This window comes from Panthera uncia, chromosome C2 (genome assembly GCF_023721935.1).
Source record: "Panthera uncia isolate 11264 chromosome C2, Puncia_PCG_1.0, whole genome shotgun sequence".
NCBI lineage: Eukaryota > Metazoa > Chordata > Mammalia > Carnivora > Felidae > Panthera > Panthera uncia.
In genome coordinates, this window is record NC_064810.1 from 11,467,803 (window position 1) to 11,486,664 (window position 18,862).

The window sequence follows — 18,862 nt, forward strand, 5'->3', positions numbered from 1 at the left end:
AAGTTCTTCCATCTTAAAATGTCCCTCTTATGGGGCACCTGGGTGACTCAGTTGGTGAAGTGTCTGACTCTTGATTTTTTTGGTTTGGGCCATGATCTCATGGTTCATGTTCCAGCCCCGACTCAGACTTTGTGTGCTGATAGTGCAGAGCCTGCTTGGGATTCTCCCTTTCCCCTGCTCTCTGCCCCTCCCTCATTCCCTCTCTCTCTCTCTCTCTCTCTCTCAAAATAAATAAACTTAAAAATAAAATAAAATAAAATAAAATAAAATAAAATAAAATAAAATCCCTCTCTCTTGACCCCAGCTTCCCCTATAGCTACCACAGAGTATCTCTCCTCTTTACAGAAAAACTCCTTAGAAGAATTAGTTCTCCTCACTGTCTCTAATTTCTCTCTTCCTTCTCTTTCTGGAATCCATTCTTACCAGGTGCTCACCCCATCACTCCACTGAGATCACTCTTATCAAGGTCACCAGGACTTCCATGTTGCTAAATCCAATACCCAATCCATAGGCCTCATCTAACGTGTCCCATTTATAGCATTTGATTCAGTAGATCACTTTCTCCTTCTGGAACTTTCTTCTCTCAGCTACCAGGACATCATTTTCACCTAGTTGTTCTCCGACCATGCTGGTTGCTCCTTCCCAGTCTCTCTCTCTCTTTTTTAAGGTTTTATTTTTAAGTAACCTCCACACCCAACGTGGGGCTTGAACTCACAACAACCCCTAGATCAAGAGTTGCACACTGTACTGACTGAGCCAGCCAGGCACCCCTGTAGCCTCTTTTGCTGGTTCCTCATTTGCCAGATCTCTCTATTTTGGGCTTCTGGGGCTCTGACTTTGGACGTCCTCTTTCCTCTCTGCATATCCACTTCCGGGTGATCTCACCTTGTCTCAAGGTATCAATACGCACCAAGAAGCCAACGACTCCCCAGGACGTCTCTCCAGCGAGGAGCTCTCCCCTGAACTCCAGACTCAGAGCATCCAACTCCTGCTCACTATATCCTCCTGGATGCCTTATTGGCACCTCAAACTTAATATATCCAGATCCAAGCTACTGATACCCAATTATCCACCTCCTCCATCCATAATCTTCCCCATTTAAAATTTTTTTTAATTTATTTTTGAGACCGAGAGAAAGAGAGAGAGAGAAAGAAAGAGTGAGAGTGTGTGAATGGGGGAGGAGCAGGGGGAGAGGGAGTCGAAGGTGGACGCTCAACCGAGACACCCAGGTGCCCCTGTAATCTTCCCCATTTTTAATTAATGGAAACTCCAGCCATCCAGACGCTCTGGTCTCTTTCTTCACCCCACGGCACATCCAACCCATCCAAAAATACTGTCACCTCCACTTGCAAGATATATGCAGAATTTAACCACTTCTCATTACTGCCAAGTGGTCCAAGCCACCACCGTCTGTCACCTGGATTACACCAGTAGTCTCTTCTTTTTTTCTTGGTCTAATTTAATCTAATGATTACTTTTCTTGGGGCGTTAGTAGCTCACGGGTTGAATATCAATGAGATGTGACTGGTTTATGATATTTAAAGAAGCTTCGTACAGTCTCCGAGCTACATAAGCTGATTTTCCCCTCTGTTATTTTCATTTTGTTTTGATTAGGGCGTTGATTATATCCAGGTAGATATTACAGCGAAAATTGTAATTTGCCATTTCCTACTAAGCAATTACCATCTCCACAGCCTCTTAACTGGTCTCCCAACCTCCACCTTTGGCTCCTGTGGTATATTCTCAATACACCAGCCAGGATGCCCTGTTGAAGCCTCCGGACCTCCAGCAGCTTCATGATACTTCAAAGCCTCAGACCCACAAAGCCCAACAAGATCGGGCCCCACTGGTTCCCTGATCTCACCTCCTTCTAGTCTCCTGTCCCAGTTACTCCATTCCAGCTCCCTGCCCTGATTCTCCAATCTACTGGGTCCACTCCAGCCTCAGGACCTCTGCTTCCTGTGCCCTCTGCCTGACACGCCCCTGCCCCTGGTGACTTGTGGGCTGGTACTTGCAAGGGTTTCTAATCGGCAAAGGGCTATGCACATGTCAGCTGCTGTTCCGGGAGGGCCCACTTCCACTCATCCCAGCACCCTGGAATTTCGCCCTAGTGTGCTGAAATTAGCCTGTTCTCTTTGTCCACACCACATTCCTTCCCTGTGTGCCCCTCGATGTTGCGCATGTGGCCTCTTCTTTGAAAGAAGACCACGCTGCTAGGCTAAGTCAACGTATTTCCACAATGAATGAACTATAGAGACTTCTTTGCTTAAAGTCAGACCCCGCGGATTCAGACCCTTGAGGCTCAATTGCTCAAATCATTACAGATGTCTTTTTCCTTGTTTTGTTTTTTTTTAAGAAGACGGTCAAATATATTCACTGCCAGCTCAGAACTGTTTCAGCCACTCACCTTCTTAACAATCTTCCCTGACTGTTCTTCGATGACGAGCGGTAAGTAATACTGTAAGATCTCGCCATTCAGTATCTTGGGAATGACTGGTGGAAATTTCACTATTACGTTGATGTGGTTGGTAGAGCCAACAATATCAAAGTCCGGTGGTTCCAAAGACACTGTGGAGGAAACGAAACCAGAAACAAACCCCAATGATGTCAGCCAATGACTGCATCGCAGCAACGCTCCCGTGGCTGTAATACAACCTGACCTCTTGACAACCATCTTCTCTCTAACCTACGGTCTTAGGTGAGGCATGGGTTGTATTTTTTTTTTTTTTTTTTATTGGTGAAAAACTGAGACTAAAAGCAATGTGATTTCCTTACTATTACCACAAGAAACGGAGGTTCCAGGATGGAAGTCAGGCCTTTCGGAATTTTCAGCCTGTATTCTAAACAAAATGACTTCTTATCATATCACAGTAACAATGATACCCAACCATTGCAGAAATATCAGAAAATACAGTAGGCAAGTGTCCCTGAATGTGGTTAATCGTGTTTTGTCTATATCATATCAGCATAAATATATACACACACGTATATAAACTGAACTAGTGCATACACACACACACACACACACACACAATCTCATCTAAAATTAAATCATTCTTACCTATAGCTTTGCATGGTATATATTTCACTTAACTCAATTCACAAACATATCCATGCATATTTGTCTACATCAAGGGGTGGAAAATGGGCCTGTGGGCTGGAGTTTTGCACAGCCTGCCAGTTCAGAATGGTTTTTATATTTTAAAGGGTTGTGGGGCGCCTGGGTGGCTTCGTTGGTTAAGCCTAACTCTTGATTTTGGCTCAGGTCATGATCTCACGAGCCATGAGTTTGGGAGCCCCAGCACTGGGCTCCATGCTGACGGCGTGGAGCCTACTGGGGATTCTCTCTCTCCCCCTTTCTCTCTTCCTATCAGCTGCTTGCTCTCTCTCTCTCTCTCTCAAAATAAATAAATAAATAAATAAATAAACTTACAAAATAATAAAAGGGTTGTAAAACAACTGAAGAAGGACAGCTGATATGGTGTATGATATGTGGCCCATTAAGTCTAAAGTATTTCTTTTCTGGCCTTTACAGAAAGTTGGCTGACCCTGGATCTTCATCGTTAACTTTTTAGGGGTGACTCTATTCCACTAAGCATCTGGCTGCACTATAATTTAACTGATCTGTTGCTTTGATTAATTTTTTTTTAACATTTATTGATTTTTTTTTAATTTTTTTATTTAAAAAAAATTTTTTTTTTCAACGTTTTTTATTTATTATTTTTGGGACAGAGAGAGACAGAGCATGAACGGGGGAGGGGCAGAGAGAGAGGGAGACACAGAATCGGAAGCAGGCTCCAGGCTCCGAGCCATCAGCCCAGAGCCTGACTCGGGGCTCGAACTCACAGACCGCGAGATCGTGACCTGGCTGAAGTCGGACGCTTAACCGACTGCGCCACCCAGGCGCCCCTAACGTTTATTGATTTTTGAGACAGAGAGAGACAGAGCATGAACGGGGGAGGGTCAGAGAGAGGGAGACACAGAATCTGAAGCAGGCTCCAGGCTCTGAGCTGTCAGCACAGAGCCCGACACGGGGCTTGAACCCACGGACTGCGAGATCATGACCTGAGCCCAAGTCGGCCGCTCAACCGACTGAGCCACCCAGGTGCCCCGATCTGTTGCTTTGAATATTTAGATTGTCTCTACATTTTCTGAATAGATCCACTGTGTCAATGAGCATTCTTAGAGCTAAATCATTACATTTGTCCACACTTATTTCTGTAGGACAAACCATTAAAGAGGAACTCTGGATGAGAGCAGGGACACGGCAAGATTTGAATACATCCTGCTGCAGATTTTCAGATATTCAAAGTACACTCTCCGCATTTCCCCTAAGCCTGGGTATTTACATGTGTTTGACGTTTACCATTTTGAGTCTTGACAAATGACGTCTCATCCTTACTTTAATATACTTTCTGTAATCGTCTGAGCGCCACAATCTATAAGTTGTGCTTTTCTTTCTTTTTTTTCTGGACGCACACGTAAACACACACACACACAAATCCAGGGAATCTCGTCAGCACCTGAGTTGTCTGCGACAGTGGGATTCGGTTATTGTCACTTTGCTAAGCACGTATGTGTGAACGCACATCCACACAGCCTTTAACAGGGAGCTGAAACCAAATCTTTCTCTTGGAAACAGGTTGCAAATGAGGACATCGAAGAAGAGCTGGAGTCTGGCCGAGGGCCACCAGCAGCCACCCTGGAGCTGTTTAACACAAGTGCCACAGGGAGCTGCCTCCAGTCATTGGGAAAGAAAGATAGGCAGACCCACTCTCGGGCTCCGGTCTCCAAGTGCCCCGAGTGCACATGTGTCTTGGGAACTAACATAGATAAGAACTATTGGGTTATGATCTGGGGGAGGGGGTACCGTATTAAGGAAAACATTGGCCCAAAGAGTTGGGACAGCTCAGATACAGGCCTTCTGGACCTCCCGGCCTACTTCCTGTCAGGTTGTGACAGGAAATGAACCGGAACAAACCAACCATTGCTGCCGGAACGCCTGCCTTAGACAGGCAGTGAGGAATCGCTGGCAAAGGACAGATTATCGTCCCACTTTTTGGATAAGAAAACCAAGGCTCCGAGAAGCAAACACTTCACAGGTCCAGGGCCGCGAAGGCGCAAGGCCAGCTGGTAAACATAGCCCTGAGTTTGAGACACCTCTGCAGACCTATGTCACGGGAAAGCAAATAATGATGATCTTGATGATGATGATGAAAATGATAAGCAGAGATGAACTCACCGTGTGTTGCCAGGAAGAAATCGCTGATACAGCTGACCAGCATTGTGTTTCCTCTGAATCCATCAACTCTGGGGATGTATGTCTCTGGCAGGACTTCCCACACATCGGTTAGGTCGCAAAATGATGCTGTGATATTTGAACAGTGCTCCACGATCTTCATATCGTCTGGTTTACTTTGAAAGGAAAAGACATGAGAAAAGGCAAACTTTAGTATTTATGTGACGGAGATTCCGTTAACTGCATGCCTCACTTCCTCATTTCTTTACGTCTCTGCTCAAGCATCACCGTATCAGGTGGCCTGTCCTAACCACCTTATTTAAAATGCAACACCTTGGAAGATGCCTGGGTAGTTCAGTCAGTTAAGCGTCCGCCTTCCCCTCAGGTCATGATCTCACGGATCATGGGTTCGAGCCCTGCGTCAGGCTCTGTGCTGACAGCTCAGAGCCTGGAGCCTGCTTCAGACTCTGTGTCTTCCTCTCCCTCTGCCCCTCCCCTGCTTGTACTCTGTCTTTCTCCCTCTCCCTCTCTCTCAAAGATAAACATTAAAAAAATTAAAATAAAAAATATATATATATATAAAATAAAATGGAACACCTAGGGGCGCCTGGGTGGCTCAGTCAGTTGAGTATCTGACTCTTAGTTTCAGCTCAGGTAATGATCTCACAGTTCATGAGTTCAAGCCCCGCATCAGGCTCTGCACTGACAGCACAGAGACTGCTTGGGATTCTCTCTCTCTCTCTCTCTCTGTTTTTCCCCCTGCTTGTGCCACTCGTTCTCTCAAAATAAATAAATAAGCTTAAAAAAAAAAAAAAAAAGGAACACCTTACCCCATCATGTCCACCCCCTCTCTCGTTTGCCTTCATGTTCCTGCATTCCTTTACCATCACCTACCACATTATATCTTTATTTGTTTTTTTGGTATTTCTGTCTATTTTCCGAATGTCTGCTCTAGGCTCCAGGAGACCAAGGGCTTTGGTTCATGGTTGGTCCCCTCGCAATGTAGTCGGTGCTCAGTAAATATTTGCTGGGTGAATAAATGAGCAAACGTTACACTTTCATGACAGAAGTCCCAGATCTCTCTGCCCCTATAAGACCATCAGGAGTGTCTTCCCTGAGACACATTCTCTCTCCAGCTGAAGATCACATGGTCCAGGCCTAAATCAGCCTGTTCTATAGGGACAACACAGATGTCTGATTTCTCGAGCCTCAGAAGGGTAAGTAGGTGATACACGTGACCACCTAACGCAGAGAGAAACTAAGACTTTGGCAGGCACCAGAGAAACTCACAAGAGGCCTTCCATGGGCCAGTCAGTGGTAGTAACAGCTGTTAGCCAGATAAACAGCAAACAAAAGAACGCAGCTACTAGATCAAAGTGACAACTTATAAGGGTGATGTCAGACGTCGGAAAAAGAGAGCCATAGAAGGCTCCCTCCATTATGTCATTAATCTCTGCAGCAACCTATAAGTAGGATACTGAGCTCAGAGAAGCCGAGCTCTGTGCCTGAAGGTCACGGCTGATTAGTGATTAAGCCAGACCGTGGACCTGGTCTGGGCCAGGCAGCTCTCTGATGTGCCACCGCCCGCCCGCCCCGCCCCCCACCACTGAGTAAAGAAAAGTGAACACCACATTGATATGGTCACCAGATCTTTGGACTCCTGTCCTCAGAAAACAGTGCTTTTAAACATTCAGACTTACTGAGTCAGAGAAATAATTATAAAAACCATACGCCGTAATTATTTTGCGTCTGAGGCTTTGACCTGTAGAAATGGTTATAAATACAAGTTTTGTTAGAAGTGGTTTTGGAATATGACAGTATTCAGCTTAATTAAAAATGGACTTGTGTCTTGTCTTTGGACTTTTAAAGCTCTGAATACAAACCAGAGAGAGGAGGAGAGAGAGGCTTTATCACAAGATGACGACTCTTCCCCACTCCCCAATTAGTAGAAAGATAAGACCTTTAGCAAGAAAAAAATTAAGCGTCAAACCAACCTCATGACTGTGTACCATAATGTATAGTGAGTTGGTGCAATCGAATGGTTTTTTAATTCCCATGACAAGATAAGCCGGAAGCTGCGAAATGTCACCTTTAAAGTGCAAGATTCGTCTGACAAATCTAAAGGAAACAGGAGAAAAAAAAAAAGAAAAAGAAAAAGAAACGGTGAATCTGGAACTCAAGGTATAGCTTGGCTCCTATCCCATCTGTTCCTTGGGATTTGGAGCCCACACTCCCAGCACAGAAGCCCAGGGGCCTTGGAACCACAGGAAGGAAATGGTTCTGGTGGACATGAAAAATAAAGTCATATAACTAATTGATGAACAACGCATTGTTAGGGCAGGCAAGCTTAGGATGCAGGAACTCGGCACTGTGCAAGCAGAATTTCGGCTCACGCTTAATTATCATGGACTCTCAGTGGCCCGCTGAATCAAAATGATCTATGTTATCCTGTCCCGGGCCACCTCATTCTCTCAACTCCACTCCACCTCTTTCTGCAGTCCCCTAAGCAGCTCACTCAGCCCTCTGCCTGCCTTCCCTCCACTGAATCTCCCACTGCACTTGTCCCCCAGTCATGGAAGGAAGGGACAGATAAATGTATGCCTAGACTGGCCCTTTCCAGGCATTGAATCTGGGCAGCAATGCTGAAGTGGGTGCTGTTAAGAGACTCATCCTACAAACCGTAAGGCTGAGAGTTGGGTTATACAATATTATGCAGCTGGGAAGAGGCAGCGGTAAATGAGACTCTGAAGCTATACCTGTCGGGCACCTGGGTGGCTCAGTCGGGTTAAGTGTCCAACTTTGGCTCAGGTCAAGATCTCACAGTGTGTGAATTCGAGCCCCATATTGGGCTCTCTGCTGTCAGTACCTGCTTTGGATCCTCTGTCCCCCTCCCCCTCTCTCCCGCCCCCACTCCCGCTTGCTCTCTCTCTCTCTCTCAAAAATAAATAAAAACATTAAAAAAAAAATAAAGCTATAGTTGTCAAATCCTGTTTAAATGCAAGTCTTTTTTTTTTTTTCCAAATTCACTTTTTATGATTCTTGAAGCTTCTAGTAGTTAGGACCTAGGGCCTTTGCTTCTTGACTTCGAACTCTTCGTCCTCTGTGCTCATCACAAGGTTGGATATATAGTTAATGCACAGTGAGATTATGGGGGCGGATTTATATATGTAGGCAAGGTGTTTAGTTCAAAAAAATTATTTTCCTTTACCTGGCACCAGATAACAGGTGTAAGAATGCAAATTAAAGGGAAATTATGTCCGGGTTGTTTTTTGTTTGGCATAGTCTGTCTCCTCAATCTTCGATGAAGGGGTTTTAAGTTGAAAATTCCTTTAAAAATGTTTTTAAAGATTTTATTAAAGATTGTATTCTTAAGTAATCTATACACCCAACATGGAGCTCGAACTCACAACCCTGAGATCTAGAGTCACATGCTCTGCTGACTGAGCCAGCCAGGCACCCCTGAAAATTCTTTTAAGGAGTCTTAAAATGATCTCTGGTGTGGGGCACGTGGGTGGCTCAGTCGGTTACCGGTCTGACTCTTGATGTCGGCTCAGGTTGACCTTGCAGGTCACGGTCCCCTGGGTGGTGATCTCGCGGTTCGTGGGTTTGAGCCCTGAGTGGGGTTCTGTGCTGACAAGGTGGAGTCTGCTTGGGATTCTCTTTCTCTTCCTCTCTTTCTGCCCCTCCCCTGCTCACAGGCACTCTCTCTTCCACTGAACGTAAATAAACAAACATTAAAAAAAATAAATAAAATGATCTCTGGTGTTAATTTCTTATAAGAGTTTTGAGAGACAAATGAGAAAATGTGGCTACTGTTGGCTCCTTTGACAGAGAAAAGGAGAGTATTTGAGAAAATCTGGGAAAAAGGATTCAGACAAAAATGGGCAACAGATCTGGGATCAGAAATCAAGCTCCCCGCATTTTAGACTTCTGAATGGTCACCCCAATCCTCTGTCCCTTACACGAAATTCAGCCAAGCCAAGAAAATCTCTTACCAGGCCATGCCGATACCACACCAACCATGAGGCCGATATACACTAGGAAGAAGAAAAAAATATTAGACCAGCAAAAATACTCTCTCCAGGCTCAATTTGTAATTATTGCTCTGGGTCTGGCATTCTTTTGTACACATGGCTTAATTAACGTTGGATTGCGACATCCATGTGTTAAGAAAAAAAATGCTCCAGTAAAGGGTTCTTAGAAGGTCACTGTTTGTATCAGCAGCACATGGCCCAAGGCTTTCAACCTGAGTGAATCCAAAATAAGCTCTGTTTGGGAGCTGGTGCTAATTCCAGGGCTGGTTGGTTGAGAGAATGTCCCGAGAAGCATTTACCTGCCTGGAAAAAGTCTCAGAATATGAATACACAGGCATGTTGTTGGTTAAGAAACGTTAAAGGTAAAGGTGTTTGCCAAGGCTGGTGTAGGAGGCGTAGGAAGAAAACTGATGGGATTTGGGGGCCCTCATTTGTTTTCGAGATGACACAGTGACTTGGGAGGGGAGGGGTTGCAGGCATTTTTAGGACGCGGAGGCCAAGGAGGTTACACGCCCCCGTGCCTGGGCCGTCTGCTCAGGGGAGAAGTATACCGCCCATGGATCCCCTACCTATGAGCTATGGAACAGACGACACGGTGATAGTGAAATAGAATCAAAAGAAAGGTGGAGAAAAAGTGGACCAGGATGACAGAGAGAGAAAAAAAAAATCAATGATAGAAACACGGAAGCCAAAGTTCAGGAATGACTTCTCAGTCTGGTGACATGGTAGGAGATAAGGGGTTTGGCCTCCTCCTAAGTATGGGAGTCGAGTGATAAACCCCTCCCTGGATTAGAATGAGGGTATTAAGAGAAATTGCTCTTGAGGTTGCTCACGAGGATATTCTCCGTCACTGTGGAGCCTGAAGTCACTCTTAGTTAGTTGTTTGTTTTCCTAAAATTAACAGTAGGGCAGGTGCTCCTACTGAAGCCAGACCATCAATCAGCACGGGCTTCCTACCTACGTTCCATTTGGCTCTTGGCACCGGATGGGCTGATACTGGGCCCCTCATCGGGGAAAGCTGTTTGCTACCCCCAACAGGGCTCCGGGTGGTGGGGTGGCTGCTGGCTTGGCCCTAGGAGCACTGGGACAAAAGTGACACTTACCCACGGGATACAAATCACGGGGTCTAATCCAGGAAGTATTCTGGCTCCAAAGCATCTTTGGTATCAAGTCTTTTCTTTCCTTTCACATCTGAAAGGAAACAGATATCAGGTGATCCAAATGCTGAAGTGTTTACTTAAATTACAAAAGATAAAAAAGGACAAAGACAGGACAACGTGGGAGGAAGAGGAATTTTCCTGTTCCAGGCTTCCTCTGCCTTCCCAGGAGCTGGACCTGGGACCAGTTCCCTATCTAGCTCTGGGAGAAGTTTTCAATTTAATTTTTGAATGGGCGACAGAGTTACTCGCTTCCAAAAATACACAAAAGCAAAGAGCAAAAGGTCTTGATTCCTTCAGAAAACTACTTCTATTAATTTTTTGGTGAGTCCTTCACATCTTTATGTATAAGCAAAACCAAATATATATTATTTCTCCTTCTTGTTTAAAAATGTTTTATTTTTTTTTAAATTTTTTTTTTCAACGTTTTTTATTTATTTTTGGGACAGAGAGAGACAGAGCATGAACGGGGGAGGGGCAGAGAGAGAGGGAGACACAGAATCGGAAACAGGCTCCAGGCTCCGAGCCATCAGCCCAGAGCCCGACGCGGGGCTCGAACTCACGGACCGCGAGATCGTGACCTGGCTGAAGTCGGACGCTTAACCGACTGCGCCACCCAGGCGCCCCTAAAAATGTTTTATTTTTGAGAGAGAGAGAGAAGAGGGAGAAACAGAGCATGGGGTGGGGGGAGCTGGGGCGGAGGCAGAGAGAGAGGGAGACACAGAGTCTGAGGCAGGCTCCAGGCTCTGAGATGTCAGACAGAGAGAGCTAGCGGGGGGAGGGGCAGAGAGAGAAGGAGAGAGAACCCCAAGCAGGCTCCATGCTGTCAGCATGAAGCCTGATGGGGGGCTCAAACTCACAAACAGTTGAGATCACGACCTGAGCCAAAACCAAGAGTCGGATGCCTAACTGACTGAGCCACCCAGGCGCCCCTAGGTGTTCCATTTTATTTTATTTTAATTTTTTTAATGTTTACTTTTGAGAGAGAGAGAGAGAAAGATGGAGTGCAAGCAGGGGAGGGGCAGAGGGAGAGGAAGACACAGAATCCCAAGTTCACGCATTAGTTTCATGCATTCGTTTCTGAGTTGTCTGTTTTCAGATTTAAAGGTATTTTCTTTCTTGGCATCCGCATTGTGAGTCCTAGTTACCTTCTCTGCCTCAGGGCTTTTGTCTCCATCCAAGCAACTGCGCCCCATAGGTTCTGGGTGTCCTGTCCTCCCAACACTTGTAGCAGGCATCAAGCCCCCGTGCTGAAACTGGAAAAGGGCCACGGGGCGGCAGACCTGAGTTCAAGCTCAAAACATGAAAAAGTCCTCTCGACTATGAGGTAACAGGTCCCATCCGGGTATTCTACAGGAATCCGAGAGATTCCAAGTCAAAGATGCCTTCCCTGCTGCAGACTCCCCCACCCATGAGCTATCTAGGCTCCTCTGCTTACAACCTGTCCCACAAGACTGCACCCGTTTAGAGTGTCTACAGGGATCTTTGAGACACAAGACGTCATCTCCCACCATTACTCCCCGAAGGAGGGCCTGCAGGGCTGTGGACACTCCCTAGAAGCTGGCCGCAGCTAGAGTGTAGAATGCCACAGGGGGGTGTGGGGGGGGGGGACGGGACTCCCTTACACTTGAACATCTGCCCTGCGGCTTCTCAACCCTCTGTCTTTGCCTGACGGTACGTCTTCACCTTTGTTCTACATCTGTGGAACATTCGGGTTTATTCAATGGCTGAGACACACACACACACACACACAATTACACAATTAGAAGTCCTCACCCCCTGTGGGCCAGGGGATGTCACCTCCCCTTTATTCCTGATGACCCATACTCTACTTCGAACCCAATGACTAGTAACTAGATTTCCTGCTTGCTTGGAAAATCTCATTTCCTGTCTTGGCATCCTGTCTGGGGTTGTTAATGAGGTGCCTTAAACCTCTCCCTGACTACAAATCAGCTTTCTAGAGCAAAGCTGTTGCCATTAGGAAGGGCTGGCTTTGCTCTTCCCCCATCTCTGTGCCCAGGTCCTACACGAAAAAGGGTCCACCCTCGGTTTACTGCTCTCCAATGGCTGCCTTGAAATTCTTAATAATTGTAGCGTTGAACTTATGTTTTGGTAGTGAAGTCTGATGGGCCATTGGACACATGGTGAGTTTGTAGTCTCAGCTCACGCTTGGTCTCACCCCCTGCCCCCCGCCGCCTCTGGACGCTGGGCACCATTGATGCCCTTCGTGTGGGGTGGCAGCTGGGTCACACTGTTGGAAAGTCCCACGTTGCACTGACGCCCTCCTGGTGTGTAAGCAGACAGAGAAGGGGCCAGGCAGAGTGGAATTTGCTCCTGCGCCAGGCTGGCAGGGCCCTGCTTTGCCCAGGGCGGTGGGGGGGGGGGGCGACTAGCTGGACTGGGGGTGGTAAGCATCTAGGTCAGCCTTGATCAGGTACCTAGCATGTCCAGGGGCAGAGGTTTAAAGACCTTTGGGCATTGCCAGTGAGCTATGGGTTGAGATAGCAGGTCCTTGGGAAGGAGAGATTCAGGGCTGGACTTCCCAGAGCCCACCCCAGGCTGGAGTGCAGGGCGGGTAGCAGAGAGCGATCCTGGCAACGTTCAGGCCCAAGTGCATGTGGGCCCAGAGTCGCAAGGGGCAGAGTGGCATCGGGCACCTGCAGGGAGCCTCACTGGCCCTGACGGTAACCCAGGGAATGCTTCTTGGGCTGTGTGCCTGGGGGGGACCTCTCTTCTCCTTGCCACCCTCCCTCGTCTGGCTTGAGTTTGCTTCTCCTGGCTAGTTCGAGGTACCCTCTCAAAATGTGCTTGAGTTGCCAATTGTGTAATTCGGTGACTCCCCACATGAACTAAATGCGCTTACGTTTGCATTTAGATCTGTGCGTTTGCACCATACAAAGCAGAAAGGTTGAAGCTCCTGCTGATAATTTCAAATTTTATTTATTTTTTTACTCAGGACGACATTTAAATGGCAAATACCAAAGTGACCAGTTGAGAGACAGAGAAGGTGGAAGAAAAGAAAAAGCTTTGTATTTTAATGCCTTCAGTGATGCCTTCTTGCTTTTTAAACACGTGGGCCCTGCATTTTTATTTTGCTCTGGCCCCTGCAAATTCTGTGGTCAGCCCCGTCTGTAGCTCACTGTCACCTAACAAGGCATCAAGCAAGTGTCGCAGGTTGAATTCAAGGCTGTCATGAGCCTTTCTAGGTTTCCCTGGAAATCACTGTCCCCTGCAAGCCAGCTCTGGGTGCGGCTCGCCCAGAGCAACCCTTGCCTCTGACATGTCAACAAACACTGCTGATTTCCAGGGCCCCTTCTCTGAATTCCAGCTCCTCCTAGGCAGAGACAGACAGACAGACAGACAGCTCCCACGGAACTTGCTGCCTCAGTCTCCTGAAGGAGAACATAACGGTCTTTTCTTCTATCTGGCCTGACGCCTGGTATATCATTGGTCGTCAGGGAGTCATGAATGAACTGAATTCAGAAATACTACGCAAACACAATTACATAATTTCTTCCTGGAAATCAGGGGGAAAAAACCCCAAAAAAGCACAAAGAAGAAAGTAAGAATCATCCTTATTTCTACCACCCAGCATGAACCACTGTTAGCATCTTGGCATGTTGGTTTCCAGTTTATTTTTCAAACGTCTTTCTTGTTTCTGTAAAATTTCTTTTCTGTGCTCATTAAGAAACATTAAAAATAATGTATGAAAGTGCAAATTCCAGCATCCAGATGTTTCCATCATTAAGTTTAGGTGAACATAATCCCAGACATCTTTCTATGCGCATGTGCGTGTGTGGGCGCACACACACACACACACACACACATTTCTGTCTAAATTTAATTGTACTTGGAACAAAACTGAAGGAAAGACCGAAGGGATGGTTGAAATTTAAATTATTCTCTTCTGTAAGACAGAGTAATTTCCTAAAATATTCTTCTAAGGTTTAGAAAAAACAGTTATGGAAGACATTGGGAAGTTAGGATAGCATATGTTCCCAGCACTGCTTACTATGTTTTTTTATTTTAAAAAAATCCTTATTTATTTTTGAGAGAGAGAGACAGAGCGCGAGCAGGCAAGGGCAGAGAGAGGAGACACAGAATCCAAAGCAGGCTCCAGGCTCTGAGCTGTCAGCACAGAGCCTCATGTGGGGCTTGAACTCACAAACTGTGAGATCATGACCTGCGCTGAAGTCAAATGCTTAACTGAGTCACCCAGGCGCCCCCAGCACTGTTTACTATTAAACCGTATTTATTGATCCGTGCTTTCAAAGATGAGAATGTTGCTACTCTCTTTTTTCCTCCCATCTGCCTCCCCTATTTCCTTATTCCTATTGTTATTTTTTTTTTTTTGCTTTATTGTTTTTTGTGTCTAGATTTATATAACGATCACATTTTTTTCTACCTACAATTTCCAAACATGTCTGGTATTAATTCTACATTTAGATCAATACTCACCAACAGTCCTTTTGAGTGTGAGTTCTCTAGGTCTGGGGTCTTTAGTTTGATTTATTTCTTAACTTGTTATTTGCTGGATTTTTCTAATCCAGTAGTCCCTCCCTCCCCCAAAGAGAGCTCACTGGGTCTTGAATTCCCTTTGCTCTTTTATATTTGAGAAGGCCTGCCTATTGATTACCTTGAGTGACATCTAAGCTGGATGAAATACCCTCCTGGGGACAGTCTCCTCCATTTAGAATGTTTCTCTCAGAACCATCATATTCTGGAATTTAGCACTAGAACGTCTGAGGCCAGCTTGATTTGGCTTGCCCTTCTTTTATTTACTTTTTCTTCCTGGATTCCTAAAAGAATTCTTTTTTTTTTTTTAATTGAAATCACTAAAGATATCTTGGGGCTCAGCATTCCCATATGAATATTTGGAAAATGGCAATTTCCTGAAAAAATGTTCTTTTGACCTACAGGCCATTTTTTCTTCATTTCAAGAAAAGTTCTTTTAACTTACTTTTATTTGCATCTTCTGTCCCATTTGCTGGGTTCTGTATGACAGGGATCCCAATTATCCTAATGTTTGACTGTGCTTTTTTTTTATTTCCACATGGAGATTCTTCCTAATTGACTTGATCTTTCTTTTTCTTTTCATTTGCATTCATTGGGCTTAAATCAAACCTTTCCTCTATTAAAAATGTCTTTACTTTCAAAAGTATCCTGTTCTTTCTTCTTATTTCTTCTGCAATTATGTTTCTAGGGTGCTCAAATTATCTGCTTAAGTTTGCAACTCCGTCTCCATCACATTTTAAAATATTCTAACCTTTGAGTTTATTTTACTGAATTCGTATTTTTACCAACTCGTAGGATATAAGGCTATTGGAAACAATTTTCTACCAATCTAGGAGTAATATTATTTTTTTAGTAAGACTCCTTGCGGGCTATGTTTTTGTTTTTGTTTTTGTTTTTCCCTTCCTTTTTATCCAGCCACTACACCCCACTTCTGTTCACCTTGCTGGTACTTAGATGGCTTTGTCATCGGTTACTGTGATAGAGTGGACTGAAATTTTAACCTCCTTGCCTTCCACACCAGATTCGAGTTTGTTCTGTAAAGACCGGGCAGTTTCTAGAGCCCCAAGGCCTGACGCTGGGATGGGGGAGGTGAGGTAGGGCCTCCCTCTGGTGGGGGTGGGGGGATGGGGAGGTGAGGCGGGGCCAACCACGGGGTCCTCGGAATGGTTTTGCTTCTGGCACTGCCTTTCTCCGAGACCCCCTCCCCTAGCTGACAATCCCCATCTCACTGCCTCTGACCACTGCCCCTTGCTCAGAAGGCCCTGTTTGCTTCTTTCCTGTGTATTAGGGAGCCTTTTTAAGATTGTTGTTGACTTACCAGGAAAGTTTCTGGTGGATGGGTACATTCAAATTAAAAAAAAAATTTTTTTTTAAACCCTCAGCATTAGAACAAGAATGATGTTTAAGCGTCTCTCTCCTATGTACCCTGGCTTATGGGGAAACTAAGTGCCCTCGTTTTCCTGCTGGCTCCAGAGACAATGTTCAGTGGCTCTCAACTGCTCCCTTCTACATTTCTCTCTCTCTTTTCTCTTCTTTGGACTTCTCATGACTGTTACTAAAGCCCACCTGCTCTCCCAGGGAACTACTGTTCTCTTATTCTTCCCAGATCGTGTGCCATTTAGAACATGCAGACAGACAGACAGACAGCCCTCAAGGAACTTGCTGCCTCCAGTCCCCTGGTGGAGAACATAACGGTCTTTTCTTCTATCTGGCCTGACGCCTGGCATATCATTGGTCGTCAGGGAGTCATGAATGTCTCGGAGGTTTCATTCTCGTTAGGAATGAAGAATCCTCAGGGAAAGTACTGTCAGGCTCTGCTTTCGTGCAGATTACCTTTTACAGATTATAAAATGTGCATTTCTTTCTGACATCCAAACCCCTCCGAAATCAGAATGCATGTTTTTTTTTTTTTTTTCTTACTTGGTTACATAAAAGCGCATCCTATACTCAGTGGCATTTAGGTTTAGTAAAATAGGATGACTGGTAGCCAAGAATATATATGCCGCTGGTTCTTTAATAGGTCGAGGGTTTATCAATATAATGGGAAAATGAGTTCACCAGGGCTCTGTGTGCAAGTAGGAGGGATGAGGTAAGTTTCACTTCTAGGGGCGTCTGGGTGGCTCAGTCGGGTAAGCCTAACTTGGGCTCAGGTCATGATCTCACCGTTAGTGAGTTCGGGCCTCGCGTGGGGCTCTCTGCTGACGGCTCAGAGCCTGAAGCCTGCTTTGGATTCTGTGTCTCCCTCTCTCTCTCTCCCCCTCCCCCACTTGTGCCCGCGTGCGCTCTCTCTCTAAAAACGAACAGCCATTTAAAAAAAAAAAAGTTTCACTTCTAAGACTACTTGTGGGGCTGTGCTTCTCCTAAAATGTTTTTAGACAAAGCACCAGGAACCCAATTTCGGGCACATTTTAACTTTTTAAATAAATACAGGAGGAATTTGAGAGGAAACACAGCTAAGACCAAAAGGGCCGTGCAGATTTTTGATAATTTAAAATGAAAAACCAGCTTGTGCACTACAGAACTTAAAAAGTTCAAGCCATTTCCTGGAACAAACGGGTCAAACTTTATCAACGTGCGCATATTGCTAGGAAATTTTAAAAGATGTTTTCTTCAGAGCCCATCTTGGTGTGGCTTCCCCTTCTGAACCCCTTTGCTCCCCAAACCCGAACAGTTCGTGGCGGGGGGGGGGGCGGGGGAGGGTGCTTAGAAACCTCGCCAAGGTGTGGGGCAGGGGGCGGCCTGAGGGTCTTAGTCCCCGGGGGACAGTCAGTAGGACGCCTCCAGGGCTCCCGGAGTCTGCACCTCCCCGCGGGCTCGTCTGGCTCCGATCAGAGCCCTCTGGCGCGTCATACTAGCTTCTAAGACCTCTTCCCAAACAAAAGCAAGGACATCAAACAAATACTAAAAGAAAAAAAAAAAAAAAAATGAGGCGGGGTGTCTAGAGTCTTTCAACAACGCCGCCGCTCACCTCCTAAGCGTGTTGAGGAATCGAACTTCTAACTGCACAGAACTGGCTGATCTCTCCGGGTTGAACTCCAGTATCGATTCGAACCGGGTTCCCCTAATTCCCCGGCCCCTCCCCACCCCCCGCAGCGAGCCCGCTCCTCTGTCTCCCCGCCCTCTCCTCCTCCCAGCTTCCAAGCGGTGAGTCTCGAAGGGCGCCGGACACGCCACCCCCGTCGCCCCTCGGTGACCCTCTCCCGCTAGGCCACAAAGGCTGGTTAATTCCAGGGGTTCTCTTGGGGGGGTGGGGGATGGAACTCGAGGCCCGAGAGGGTAGCCCAGTTTCGCAAGGCCGGTGGATCTTGAGGCGTGTGACCCTCACACTTCACCACGGCTCACATCTTGCAGCCGCGAGTGCCCCGGTGTCCCCGGCGCCGTTGGTGGGAAAGTGGGGCGCAGGGCCGGGTGCAAAGAAAGAAGGCTCCCGGGGGCGGCGAGGAACAGACGACGCGGGGCACAGCGGCCGGGGCCTGGCACGCCCTGCGCGGCGGCGGGGGGCTGGGGGGGGGGGGAGCCGGGAACCCGGCGGGAGGAGGAGGAGGAGCAGGAGGAGGAGCCGGGGCAGGCGAGGAGCGTGCAGGGATTCCGGGAAGCGGCTGCAGGGTAGCGGCGTTTGCCGGGAGGTCAGGCGCACCCGCGGTCCCCATCCCCCGACCCCGCCAGCCCGTTTACCTCGGCAGGGTCGCCTCGCCTCTCCCCGCGGGGGTGCCGGCCTCCGAGCCAGCCCCTGCGGCCGGCGCCCTCGCACCTCCGGACCCGGCTCGGGAGCCCCGCGGCCCGGATGCGCGCTGCGGGCGGCCCCGGCGGCGGTGACGGCGGGCGCCGGCGGGCCGAGGGGCTGCCCGCAGACTCCGCCGGGGGAAGACACCGGGGTCGATCCGCGGGGTGGCGAAAGTCCCCGCGGTGGGTACGCG

General features: G+C 47.1%; 1 protein-coding gene across 4 annotated transcripts in view; it reads right to left on the minus strand.

Moving 5' to 3' along the window:
• Positions 1–18,712, minus strand: part of IFNAR2 (interferon alpha and beta receptor subunit 2) — a 30,325-nt gene extending 11,613 nt beyond the window's left edge. The window contains exons 1-7 of one of the 4 annotated variants that reach the window (XM_049629284.1): positions 18,621–18,701; positions 11,579–11,686; positions 10,377–10,464; positions 9,235–9,276; positions 7,234–7,357; positions 5,243–5,415; positions 2,408–2,568 (exon numbers count right to left, since the gene is read on the minus strand). In XM_049629284.1, the coding sequence (XP_049485241.1) occupies positions 2,408–2,568; positions 5,243–5,415; positions 7,234–7,357; positions 9,235–9,276; positions 10,377–10,431 (555 nt within the window). In that variant the 5' untranslated portion in view covers positions 10,432–10,464; positions 11,579–11,686; positions 18,621–18,701. Of the gene's footprint in view, positions 1–2,407; positions 2,569–5,242; positions 5,416–6,939; positions 7,358–9,234; positions 9,277–10,376; positions 10,465–11,578; positions 18,468–18,620 lie in introns of those variants that run through there. The other 3 variants (XM_049629282.1, XM_049629283.1, XM_049629285.1) reach the window with 3 other exon arrangements.
• Positions 18,713–18,862: the final 150 nt, after the last annotated feature.